Here is a 13,511-nt window from a genome sequence, read left to right on the forward strand (position 1 = left end):
AACTATGTTATCTGGAAAATTATTAATATGGCAGAATGAAAGTCTGGAAATAACAAAGCATTCAATATTTTATGTAACTGTTGAAGCACTTTGTTAAATGGGTCAAATATATATTACATTTTTAGAATATGAGAAACAATGGGTACATTTCCAGATGCAGCCATCTTGGCTTTCCCTCTGTACCATTGATCAATGACTACTTTACAAAATTTGGGTATGATTTTGGGTATGAACTCTCAAGTTCCACTGTGGGAGAGGTTTATAGTGCAGGCATATACACGTCTACTTAGAAATAAGCCCCACTGAGGTCAGTGAGGCTTATTCCCAGGTAAGTGGGTATAGGATTGCAACCTTACGTATATGATTTGGGGGGGATCTACACTACTGCTTTAAAGCTCTTTATAACAGTTTTGACAACTGTTGGGGCCCAGGACACACTGCATATACAGGTTTCAAAACGTTTTCAAAGTGCTTTAAAGAGCTTTAAAAGCAGTAGTGTAGATCCCCCCTAACTCTCCTATTAAAACCAATAGGACTTCAAAGGACTTCATTTGGCTGGACCATGCCTTGACTTTGTTAAATGAAGGCCTTCATTGACTGTAATTTAAAATGTTGAGATGTACAAACATGGGGTGAAATATACTCCTTGTTAAGCACTTTGAAGTACCATTAATTAAAATGCCGAGATTTTAATTCAATATCAAACAGGGCTCTTCAAAGCTTATCATTTCTGATGCAGTCAAAGAACACTTCTGTACATATATAAATAATTGTGGGGAAGCATGTATGAGTATAATGGGCAGAGTTATCCCATGTTTAGAAAGCATAACTTGTAAATCAAAAAAGGATTGCATATTCCTCCAAAGCTTGAAGAAGCTCTGTGCAGCTGAAAATCTCTTTGTGATCAGTTGAAATTATGCTTGATCATATCCCTTGCAAACTGTCTTTCTGATGGATTTCTAAAACTGATGAGATAAGTCATACACAGCAGTAGTAATTAACCAGTAGATTAAAAGGATTCTATTAAAGATTCTGTGGTGCATTAACGCTCCATCTCCATCTGATGCCTTTAGCCTCATGTTTCATAAAGCAACCAAGACGTGCATATGTGAATAACATAAAGGAACACTCTGTCATGTCTAATTGCTTACATTAAAAGTGCCTCTTTTAGAAAAAAAACTTTTGGCTTTATTTATTCTACATTTATTCTAAATTTATTCTACATTTATGTTCACTAAATGCCTCATAATGAATGCCTCAGTATTTGAGTGGCAAGAGGTGCTTATTATCTTGTGACATGTCCTTCATCGTTGTCATCTTTATTTGTATTCTCCAAGAAGAATGTTACTGTGGTATGGTGATGAAGGACAATTTTCAAAAAATTGATAATCTGTTTAATTGTTGTAGATCTTATAACCTTTTGGTTCTTCCCCCTTCCCTTTACAACCTCAATACATTTACTGGTGGCATTGGGAGTTATTAGTTATCTCCTGATAATTGTATACCATTGTCTAGAAAGAATTGAGACTGGGCTCCAATCCTCTCTCAATTATGACATTCACCAGTTATGTTTGACCTGTTGCTATCTGTCCATTCAAGTCTACCTTGCAGGGTGGTTGTGAAAATAAAGTGTGTGAGAAGGGAGGGAGAGATTCATGTACACCATTCTTAGCACCTTGGAGGAAGGATAAGATATAAATGTAACAAATAAAATATCTGTCTACAGCAATACAAGTGATGACTTGTTGGCTTATACATCATTTGGTGTGTGTTGGCAGAAACGCTTTAAAGTAGCCTTAATTAAATTACCTAAGCTTAAACCATAATAGCTTCTAGGGATATATGCAGGCTTTAACAACATTTATGTGAACTAGTGTTTAGTTTGGGGTCTCTTTTATTTGTATTAAACACAAAGGGCAAGCAGAGGGAAGAGAGTAAAATACAATACAATGGGATAATGATGGGTCATTTCTCCTGACCTTATGAGATGATTAAAAAAACCAAACAGGCGATTAAACGTAAGCAATTATATATGACATTTTGATCTACTATGGTGTTGTATATGCATGATTTGGAGTTTGGGATTTTCTTGGGGAAAAAATAAGTTGAAACTTGCAAATTGCTTATATTTGCAAGTCTACTTTCCATACACTAACCAGTGGGTGATGGTTTGGGAAAGGTAATTATTGCATACATTGTAGCAAAGCTAAACAGTAGATAATTGACTTGATAAAAGTAACTAGTGAATTCCAATTGATTCCCTTATAGGTAATGGACGGCATGTGCCACAAAAGCCTCCTAGAGGCAACACGCGTGGTTCACCCCAGTTAGTGATTCCCCCACCCCCACCATACCCTCCTCCTGATACAGATACTATGGACCCAACTGAATTGTACAGTGAAGCAGATGTTACAGACCCAACCAAGCTGGTACCTAAACGTACGTTTGAATAATTGCATATTTCTTTTTCTTTGCTTCTCTGACATCAAAGGGCGGGGTGGGGCGGCTTTTCCAGACTTTCCTCTGTTGTCTTTCCAGTCATACATGTGTTTTCATTTCCAATCTGCTTCCCTTTTGAAATGCTCAATGCATTATATTCAGTTAACTAATTAATATTTTGAGTGCAACAATGCCAAATCTTTAGTGAAATATTCATTATCTTATGAAGATAATGACTGCAAATATGATGCTTCTTGCATTTGGATGCTAAAATGACGAGGTTCATTATGTGTCTTTTGTGTTATTTAACTTTGTTTTGTTTTCCTCCTTTTCACTGAACTTGGCAGCCCATTTTCTGTGAAGATACTCCTTTAAGAGTGCAGTTCTATGCACGTTTAGACAGAAAAAAGTTCTACAGTTCCCAGCCCTCCCCAACCAATCCTGCTGGCTGGGGAATTGTAGGACATTTTTCTGTCTAAACATGCATAGGATTGTGCCCTAAGTTACAGAACTAAATAACCCACATTCTACCTAGAAGGCTATAGCTTTTTCAAAAACACTTGAGGTATGTATTCAACAACATTTATGTGCAACAATATTTAATAAATAGATTGAACCAGCCTGTGAGAGAAAGAGGTTGTCGCAGGTAGAACTTTGTCTGATTTGGAAATATCAGCAGGATTTATATGTGCATACAAACTTATCCAAATCTGTGATAAAACGAAAAATTAGGGTTTGTCAAATATTTATAGGGAACTTGATAGAGGACTGACAAAATCTAGAAGTCACATCTTGAGAGCCTTTCCCATAGTACTTGCTAGGGAGTAATCTCAACCTGTTAAGGGGCTCAGGTTCTATTGAACCCTACCCCAGCTTTCATGATAGGTAGGGGGGCATGGCATCTAATTCGGTCTCCAACTCCCATCTGCCCCAGCCTGAATGGCCAATGGTCAGGGATGATGAGAGTTGTAATCCAACAACATCTGGAGTGCCACAGTGTCTGCTTTATATTCAAGAGAGAATTCTGTAGTACCCATACAATACTGTAGGCTCCCAGTCTGTATGTGTACCTGAGCTGTGAATCTTCTTCCTGCAGTGAAGGAGCAGATACATGCAACCCTCCGTGCATGTAAGGAACATCTGATAGGGAGGCTTCGTTGTATGAGGTCGAGATCACATGACCTTCCCCCATTTTTTATTTTTCATTTTTTGCATGAACTGAGCCCATACACCTATGGCCCTACACACAGAGCCTTGTGTCAGATGGTACTTTATGTGGGAAGCATGCATCCACTCCTTCGCACAAAGAGCATCCATAGCCCAGATAAATGAATAGCAGCTAGGTAAAGGAGGAGAAACAGATAAACTATACAAAATATAATTTAAATGCAGGTTCCCAGATTTGTGCGTGTGTGTGTGGTGACGGGGAGGGGGGTGTCCTTGGGAAAGACAACTTCAGTGGAGTATATTTGAACATTCTCACGTGCTCCTCCAACTTTCTCAGGTGTGTGTTGCTGTGTAAAGAGAAAATAGTGCCTGTTGGAATGGCTGGTACTTTAATGGCCTCTGAGAAGTACCTGACAGTTCTACTCTCTGGGGCTAGCTTCATGATTTCTGAAATGTCTGTGCAGTGAAAGGTGCACTATTCCAGCCGGTGTATTTCAGTGTACCTGATATGCAAAATATGAAACAGGGGTGTGCAGATGTAACCCCCTTATAATCATGGCTCTGTTGCTGCAACTTCAAGCTTTCATATGCTGTTACAAAGTCCAGTAAGGCACAGAGGGATCTGACGTTTGACCTTGCACTTGGAATTAGTGAATGGCAAGCACTGTGGGAGCTTGCTGCATGTGCGTGCTGAGCGCTGCCTGGTCGGCCCTCTTCTGGTCAAGCCAGCCCGTCGATCACTAGGTGATGTGTGTATCTGAGGCCTCTTGAAAGTGTGTAATTCCCACGGCACACCATTAGCGTGCTGGGGGAATTGCACACTTTCCGGAGGCCTCAGATATGTGCTTTCCCTCCATTCCCCCGTGCCAATCCGGGCCTGAAAGGGCCTCTTAACACAAATGTTAAGCAGCCCTTTTGGCCCCAATGGGCGAGGGAGGGAGGAGAGGTGTGGGAAAGCTTTCCCGCCCACCGCCCGCACCCATCAGTGCCTGAAACAGCCTCTTAAAACTTGTGTTAAGAGGCCCGTTCAAGCAGTGATAGGTGCAGGGTTGGGCGGGGGGCATGAAAGCATTTAAGATCCCTGTTGGTGGGGGCGGGGAGGACTAATACAATTTCCCCAAGTCTGGGGAAATTGCATATTTTGCCCCATGCCAGCGCAGCAAGGGACCTTCGGGCAAAAATCCACTGGGCGCGTTCGCCAGGCCCTGAGAGGGCTGAGTGTGAGGCACCCGGTCAGCTTGCAGGCCCAGCAGATTTTTGACCCATCCCTACTTGGGATATCTTAGTTCAGATTTCTGTTCAGCTATGGAATTTTTACAAGGTGACATTTGGGCAAGTTGCTGTCTCTCAGCTCCTCATCGTTAAAGTTGGTATAACAGTGACCAACATCCCATTGAAATCATGAAGACATGCAGTGTAAAGACTTAGGCAGAACAATAGGGGCAGTGAAGAGAGAATCTGTAGTGGAGAAACCTCCACTTCCAAAGCCCTGTTAGATTTGTACTGACCAGGATGGAAAGTGGTGGGGGAGGGGCAGCTGGAGGGGAAAAATAACTATACCAGCATCAGGGCTGATATATCCCCACCACCACTTCTCTGGAGTATCTTGGGGGAATGGGAGGGCTTTGGGTCCTGCAGATCCAATGCCTCCCCTGATACACCCCCAGGATGCCCCTGTCATTGGAGTACCCACAGTGGAGGAGGCACAGCAGCTGATGTTTCTTCCATTGCAACAAGTAGGTCTTGGGGTGCAGACCTCTTCTCTGCCTGCAGATAGAGAAGGAGGTACAGCTGTTGACCCATTACATATTTTCAAATATGGGGGAATCTCCCATTGTTTGTTTCATCCTTGCAACCTTTAGGAGAGTCCCAGGTGTACGTTGAAATCATCTCAGTACCTAGTAGATCCTAATTTTAATGTCCTCAGCCCCCTCCGACTTCCCATCTTAAGACCATAACCAAATGAAGACTCTTTGGCATGATTGCGTCCCTCTTTTGCTTTGTTTGCTATCTTGCCTGATGAAGAGTTCTGAAAAGCTTTGCACAGTTTATGAACTTAGCTTTGGCCTAATAAAGGTATTACACTAATATAGATTACAGCATTTTTCTATTGGATTTTCTTTTCTTTTTGTGAATATCGTTGGTCATTTTTATAAAATGATAGTATTTCAGTATTTGTAGCCTCTTTAGTTTCATTTCCATTTTTGTACCACGTTTCCATGTCAGTATTTCTTCTTTTTATTCCCCCTCATCAGCAATGTATTTTACTAGAAGAACTATTTTACTGTACAGTGGAAATCCCATAGTAAAGAGTACACATTTGCCACAATTTATACTTGAAAATGAAAAAGGATGATTACTCTTATCCTATGTGGAACATAGGTTGTTAATGAATAGTGTGTAAGATTTCAGCTCCTCTGTGTACAGCACCGCAGTAAACTTGCTTGCTGTTTTGCTCTTTCACCTATTTATTCTCTTTTAAGTATTCTGTCGTGTTAACATTTGGACACCAAGCATACAGATACATGCATTGCATACAATTTCAGTATCACTAATCATGTATGTGTTTTTCCTCCTTTAATTTACTAACATGCTTTTCTCTATCCTATTATACTGTCTTTGATTGCACTTTCACTCTGTTGTATGCACGGTTTGAGAAGATCTAACGAATGAATAGCATCACAAAAACATATTTACTGGAAAGTAAGTTCCACTGAGTTCAATGGGATGTATGTCTTGATAAACACACTTAGGATGTAGCCTACTTGGAAATAAGTTCCATTGAGTTTAGTGATTACTCCAAGGTAAGTATTTATGAGATTGCAGCCTACTGTTACACTGAATATTGCTTTGTCTTTGCAATACAGTTTGCCACCTTGAAATATTTTGGGTCCTGTTCAGACATTACTTGGTTACCCAGATTCTACTCAGAGTGAGATCAGGAATGAGCCTGAGCCTTGCATGTTCTTCTGAGGTCTGCTGCAGGTATCACTCAATGTTCTGATAGACAGTCATACTAGACTTATTTCTCTAATGCATTATTTTATTACATGGAGGGAATTTTTCATCGCTCTCAAAAATGCCATCATTTTACATTAACTAAAAGTGCTCTCTACAACACACCTTTCACTTTTCTGTGGCTGTGCATTACAGGAGTGGATTGGTAATGGATAGAAGGTAAGCTGTCTATCAGGGAAGCATCTCCACCATTATTGTTAATCTCATTGAGAAGTCCCTAAAAAACATCTAAGTAACCTATGGTAGCTGTGAATTCTCTTTCCCCGCCCCCCTGCCCAGATTCGCTGCTCTGATTGCATGTAGTAAATTGTGAAGAGGCATTTTGCCAATTTTTTATTCTCCAGTTCAGTGTATGTGTGTGTGTGCTTATCATTAATAACGACAGCAGCAATTATTTTCTATCCCTTTTAACTTTTTTTTACTGCTGAGCAACAGCAGAGCTCACCTCATAGACATGAGGCCACCATTTTGTCCACCATTTTGATGTCCAAAATGGTGGACATCAGGCCACCATTTTGTTTCCCTTTACCATGTCCCCCAGACATTATCGTTCTGAGACATTATGAGGAAAAATGGCAACCAACATTTCCACACGCACACCATGCCCAGGAATGACACAACGTTCAGGGGATTCGGAGTACAGGGCCTGAGTTGAAGTGAAAGGAGCTTGCCTGTTGCTGCTGCTCTCTGTGGCAGCCATAAATTAGAAAAGAACTACTCCCACTGCTGCTAACAATGAGCTCTCCTCAAACTCGAGAATTGATTTCATGCACACCCCAACTGTGGAATGCCCCCCTATTGCAGGGCCCAAAATTTCACTTCCTATATCCCCAATTCAAGCCAAACACTCCACCAAGAACTTTTGTCCCATCCCTACCTTTTAGTTCTTTGAACTTAGCTTGACTGGAGATCTATAGAATAACGTGGCTGCCGAGAATACAGACGTTGGCCATACCTTTGCTAGAAGCAGCAGATGTGATAGCAAGAATAGAGGAACATGTTAACGTAAGGTGCAAACTTATACATGTCTACGCAGTTCTATTTCCATTGAATTCAGTGGGACTTACTCCCAAGTAAGTTAATAGGAATGTAGTCTAAAATATTTTTGTTCAATGTTTAATGTAATATTTGCTTTTTTTCCTCCAACAGTTTATTGTTGTGCATCATTCCCTTCACGTTCCAAGCCCGTCTGACACAGCTTCCTTCTTCCTATGGTCTCCATACTTCTGAAACCTGTTGCCTCTACTACCTTAGTTCTCTTTATGTTGACTTTTCCCCTCCATAGGGGAAAAAGTTAATTTTGTCTGAATACCATCTTTCTGTCTCCCTCTTTTTCCTTCTGAACTTGCTCATCTTCACTTAGCATACAGAAAACGTTCTCAGCTACAGTTCACTCACATTTGTGAGAACAATTCTCTGCAGGAGTGCAAAGAAACTGTTGTAACTTGCTCCGTATAATGTTGATTCTAAGTGACTCATTATTTGTAATCTTCTTTGGGACTAGAATTTAGTTTGATTTAGATGTTAAACTTTTTCATACGTGCAGCATTTTGTTGAAAACACAGTATTTTCTGTGTTATTCTTCATTTCTTTCTCTTTTGGCTTATAGGGCAGTACTTTTCCAAACACACGGGATGTTTTCTTTATTCGTATTGTTCTGTGCCATTTGGATGAACCAGCACTTGGGTGTGCCTTAACCAAAGCTAAACTACAAGGTGCCTTTCATTGGTTTCCCCACAAGTAAGGAAATAAGCAACTTAACAGTGCAGTCCCTCTACTTGTCTACTCAGAAGTAAGCTCCGCTGAGTTTAATGGGACTTGGTCCCAGGTAAGAGTGGCTAGGGTGGATAGGCAACATGATCCCCTTCAGTTGTTTTAAACTACCAACTCTGGTCCATTTCTGGGTCTGATTCAAAGTGCTGGCTGGTATTAATATCCAAAGCCCTAAACGCTTAGGGCCAGGTTATCTGAAGGATTGTTTCCACCCATATGTACCTGCCCAGACCCTAAGATCGGCTTTAGTAGGGTGACCATATGGAAAGGAGCACAGAGCTTCTGTATCTTTAACAATTGTATAGAAAAGGGAATTTCAGCAGGTGTCATTTGTATGCATGCAGCACCTGGTGAAGTTCCCTCTTCATCACAACAGTTAAAGCTGTACGGGCCCTGCCTAGCATGACCAGATGCAAAAGAGGGCAGGGCTCCTGCAGCTTTAACTCTTGTGATGAAGAGGGAATTTCACTAGTGTTGCCTGCATACAAATGCATACACCTGATGAAACTCCATTTTCTATACAACTGTTAAAGATACAGGAGCCCTGTCCTCCTTTTCATATGGTCACCCTAGCTTTAGCAATCCTTCTCTAGGAGTTCCTGCCAAAGGAAGTGAGGCAGGTGGCTACCAGGAAGAGGGCCTTTTCTGTTGTGGCACCCTGGTTGTGGAATGACCTTCCTAGGGGGTCTCACCTGGCACCTATGTTGTACTCTTTCTGGTGCCAGGTGAAGGCCTTTTTATTTTCTCAGACATTTTAGTATCTTAGCATTTATTTTAGCATTTTAGTCTTTTACTTCTGTTTTAAATCTGCTGTTGTATCTCTGCATTGCTGCAAGGTTTTATTCTGGTTGTAGTTTTATACTGCAGTTTTAAACTTTTATATTTTATATTGTATTTTACTCTGTATTCCGAGGTTTTAATTTTTGTGTACCACCCACAGAGTGATCTCCCAGAATCCTTGACCTTTGGCCCTGCTGGTTGAGGTTTATGGGTGTTGAAGTCTAAAACATTTGCAGGGTAATGTGTTGCCTACCCCTGCTATAGAATTGCCATCCGTCACGTTAGCTTTCCCCAACCTGGTGACCTCTACGTGTTTTAGACAATAACTCCCAGCATTCCTGGCCATTGGTCATGCTGGCTGCATCTGATAGGAGTGGAAATCCAAAGGATCTCAAGGACTGTAGATTGGGCGAGGCTTGTAAACATACTCATCTAGGAATAGGTCCTGTTAAACTCAATAGGGCTTACTTCTGAGTAGACATGTACAGGATTGTACTGTGATGCTTCAATTCTATATACACTTACCAGGAGGTAAGCTCCACTGAAAACAGTGAAGCCCATGTCCGAGTAGATATGTATAGGATTGCACTGCTAAGGGTCTGTCAATCATAATAGAAACCTGTACAGAAGGCACGTTTCTACGTTCATTCACATTCTTTTTTTTGTACTTTTCATACTATTGCCACCTTTAACTACCTTGTTGTGATTCTATATGTATACAATAAACTGTTTAATATTTCTGTATCAACTGATTTTAAACCACTGCTTGCTTCATAAGCCTAATTCAAGACATTTCTTTTTTATATATACTGTTTTCAAGAGTAGCGTATATTACATTCTTACATGTTTTTTTAAAAGCAGGTCCTGTTTAGCAGAATTGCAGACTGTTTGGCATTGGTGAACATTTTTCATGTGAAAAGCCCGTAGGCATGTATTTTTAACTCATGCTGAATCATGAAACATGTGTTTTATGAGCTGAAAGAATGTTCACACCCAGAGCTGAATTATGCCCTCAAAAGGTTGTAGGTGTTGGATTTTTGTTGTTGCTGTTATGTAATAGGCTTTTGCTGATTTGAATAGCTTGTCCTTTTTGCAGAATCACATCAACCTTGTGTCATTTCACTGTGTGCCAGACACGCACAAAATCATGTGTTCACACAAGTAGGCTGAGAAATAGTCTAAATCATTATAACAAATATATAGTATGCATATATTGCTTGCATGTTTTGTAATAATTTCCATAAATGTTCAAAATGGAAAACTGGCCCACCTGACTATTTAGTTACTTTATATTTTCAATGGGGAAAATATCTTGACATCAAAGTGGATTAACATCCCACAGATAGTCCCAACATCCTTTTTGATATTTTTATGTAACATTTCCCAGTAAATTTAACCATTTAAGTTTATTGTTAAACATCATTACTGAAAGGAAGTGTGCTCATCTTTCTCTGAGACCAGCTGTCAAACTGAAATCTGATTCTGAAATTCAAGGCTGTCCATTGGGACAAGACTATACTTTCAAGATCAGACTTGAGGAGCAAATCTCATGTTGCCTGCCTACTGAGGGAACACATGTATCTGATTCTCCCTCTGCCTGCTTTACTGTGCAATCCTATGCATGTTTACTCAGAGATGTCCATTGTGTTCAGTAGGGCTTACTCCCAGGTAAGTGTGCATAGAATTGTCTCCTTAGAATACCAAAGATGGGAGAAAATACTCTCCTGTCCAAGTAAGAGTGAAAGTTTACTTAGGATCATGCTTCTAAAGAAGGGCCATAGTTCAGAGGTAGAGCACATGCTTTGCCTCAGGATAGCCCCAGGTTCTGTCTCTGGCATCTCCAGTTAGATGGATTTCAGGGTTGAGAAAGACCTCTGTACCAAACCTGGAAAGCACCTGTTAGTCAGAGTAGACAGTGCTGGGATAGGCTCGGTCAGAAATGAGGAACCTCTAGCTTGGAGGCCAAACTCAGCTCCTGATGCCCTTCCCCCTTCCCTCTAAGGAGAATGGAGCCAGCTCCACTTGGAGCTGCTGCAAGTGCTTGAAGTGGTGGTTCTCAACCCTTCAAGTGTCTTAAGATGGTGGCTCAGTTGGTTTTGTTCACTCGGAAGCCACCATCTTGCACGGGAAAAGCCTTGAGACAGTGGTTTCCCACGGCTCAGCCTAGCTGTCGCCTTTCCCATTTGCTCCCAATTGAGCTGCCACTTCAAGGTGTTCCTATTCAAATATTTAGCCTAGAAGCAGCATATTGCTTCTTTCTCTGCTTCCAAATGTACTTAAGATTGAAGATTTCATTGCAAGTAAAAGTAACATTAAGAAAAGCAGCAAATAACTTGCCGGTTTAGGCAAATGAGGCTATTACATAAAGAGGATGTTAGGTTTCTTTTTGTTTTATAGAGCAGACACTCAACTTTCTGTGCATTTAGCCCAATAGCCTATAGTGAATGGATTTTCTGAAGTGCATGATTATGTCAAGGCTAATTTTGACCAGCAGATGGGGCCCATGTAATCCAATGCCTACAGCCAACTCCCATAAAGACTAACAGGAAGAGGAACATATAAATTCTGTGACCTCAACAATATTGATTAGTGATCTTTGTTTTTGTTTTGTTTATTCAATAATGGATCTCTTTCTTGGACATAACCATTAGTAGTATTAATATTTAGAGGCCATATAAGTAGCAGCTGAGATTTGCTACCCTTTGCCTGAAGTAAAACAGGAATGTAAACAAAGTTTCTCTCTTGGCCTAAAAGTACAGGAGCTAGAATTATTTTAAACCTTATGTTAAAGAGAAGTCAATGAAGTATGAATTCTTGAAGGTTACTTAAATTTATTTAAAATTTTAATTTAATTTAATTTAAAATACTGTACTGCTCACAAAACACTAAAAAATAACAATGCACAACCCAATTAGAAAAGCAAAGAGTGGAATTTAAAACAGTAATATCAATTTGTGTAACTCACATAACATAAGGTAGGGATGGGTGAGAAATTTCTTGAGTTCTCATTTTAATGCGAATGTTCCACATTTGTACTTATCAAACCTACACACGAAACGGTACTCAGTTATATGGTGCTATTTGCGTTTTTTAAAATTTTGCAATGCAGTTTGCAATAAAAAACATGCATACAACCCCCCCACTTTTTAAGATGGAAATTCCTTGCAAAACTTGTATATTTGGAATAGTGCATACGGAGTTGTGTATATTTTGAGAAGTTTGAATAAAAATGCATTAAAATAAAAACTTGAGAAAGGAGCAGGAAAATATTGTGAATTTCCATACAGACTCTTATTTTTTTTAAACCCACCTCAAACTGATGTGAAAATGGGACAGCACAAACTTAACATTTAAAGTATAAGAAACTTAGCAAGGTCAAGCTTGACAGGTTTGTTTTGTATCATTCCTGTGACTAGGGTTGGACAAATCTGTCAAATTTTTGGGGTTTCTTATTTCTGCAGTCATAAGTTTGGTTCATCCTGAACATTGAGACCTTTTTTTAATTAAAAGTTCACATGAAAACTTGTACTCTATTTTTGTGCACATTTTTCCAAATACATGCATTTTTGTAAGAAATTTTGCCTAAGACGCATGTTTTTTCAAGTACCTTTTCTAATATAATGCATTTTAATGTTACTTTCACAAATGGACATGTGTTTGGGTGCCCTTTTCCCAAATCTGTACATTTTAAGGCATATTTTGATTGGAGAATTCAATTTCAAAATTTGGACAAGTGCAAATTTTGAGGGATAACCAAGTTTTGGTTCATGTATTGGTTTGAAAGTGCAAAATGAGGTAAGCTCCCATTAAAAAGCAAATTTAGCAAATTTCTCCCCTAGCCCTACTTGTGACTATCTCCATGTCTTCATACATAAAAGTCGTTGCGCAGTCCCAAGCAGAAGAAGGCAGTTTCCTTTCCTTGCTCCCATAGTAAAATGTGGACATTTCACAGCAGTTGAGGTTTGGGGAAGATGATTGGGACACAAATGCAACAAACAAAATTATCAAAATAAAATTCTAAGAATACTTCATAGAGTTCTTGGATCAGTCGTGCAACTGATCCCCAATAAACTTGCGGGCTTACACTGTTCACCTAGTTACACTCTACTACACAGAATTTCTACTACATAGAATTTTGGATTCTCAATGTCCCCTTGCCATGTGGAAAAAGAAAGAAGTGAACTGGTTACTGCTTAATCCATGTTGAACTACAGGGTCTCTGTTACTCTGAAATTTGTTTCCACCGCCACCCCACCCCACCCCGGCTTTATAATCCTTTACTCCACTCATCAAGGAGGCAGTGGAGGGAGCAAGACACATCCAAGAGAGACAAC

At 40.0% G+C, this 13,511-nt stretch overlaps 1 protein-coding gene across 3 annotated transcripts in view; it reads left to right on the top strand.

Moving 5' to 3' along the window:
* Positions 1-13,511, top strand: part of COBL (cordon-bleu WH2 repeat protein) — a 162,201-nt gene that overhangs the window by 115,739 nt on the left and 32,951 nt on the right. For 2 of the 3 annotated variants that reach the window (XM_063130343.1, XM_063130350.1), the window contains one exon: positions 2,269-2,439. The exons of the other annotated variant lie outside the window; for it this stretch is intronic. In XM_063130343.1, coding sequence (XP_062986413.1) covers positions 2,269-2,439 — 171 coding nt within the window. The remainder of the gene's footprint in view (positions 1-2,268; positions 2,440-13,511) is intronic. 3 annotated transcript variants of the gene reach the window in all.

This window comes from Elgaria multicarinata, chromosome 1, assembly GCF_023053635.1.
Source record: "Elgaria multicarinata webbii isolate HBS135686 ecotype San Diego chromosome 1, rElgMul1.1.pri, whole genome shotgun sequence".
Classification (NCBI taxonomy): Eukaryota; Metazoa; Chordata; class Lepidosauria; order Squamata; family Anguidae; genus Elgaria; species Elgaria multicarinata.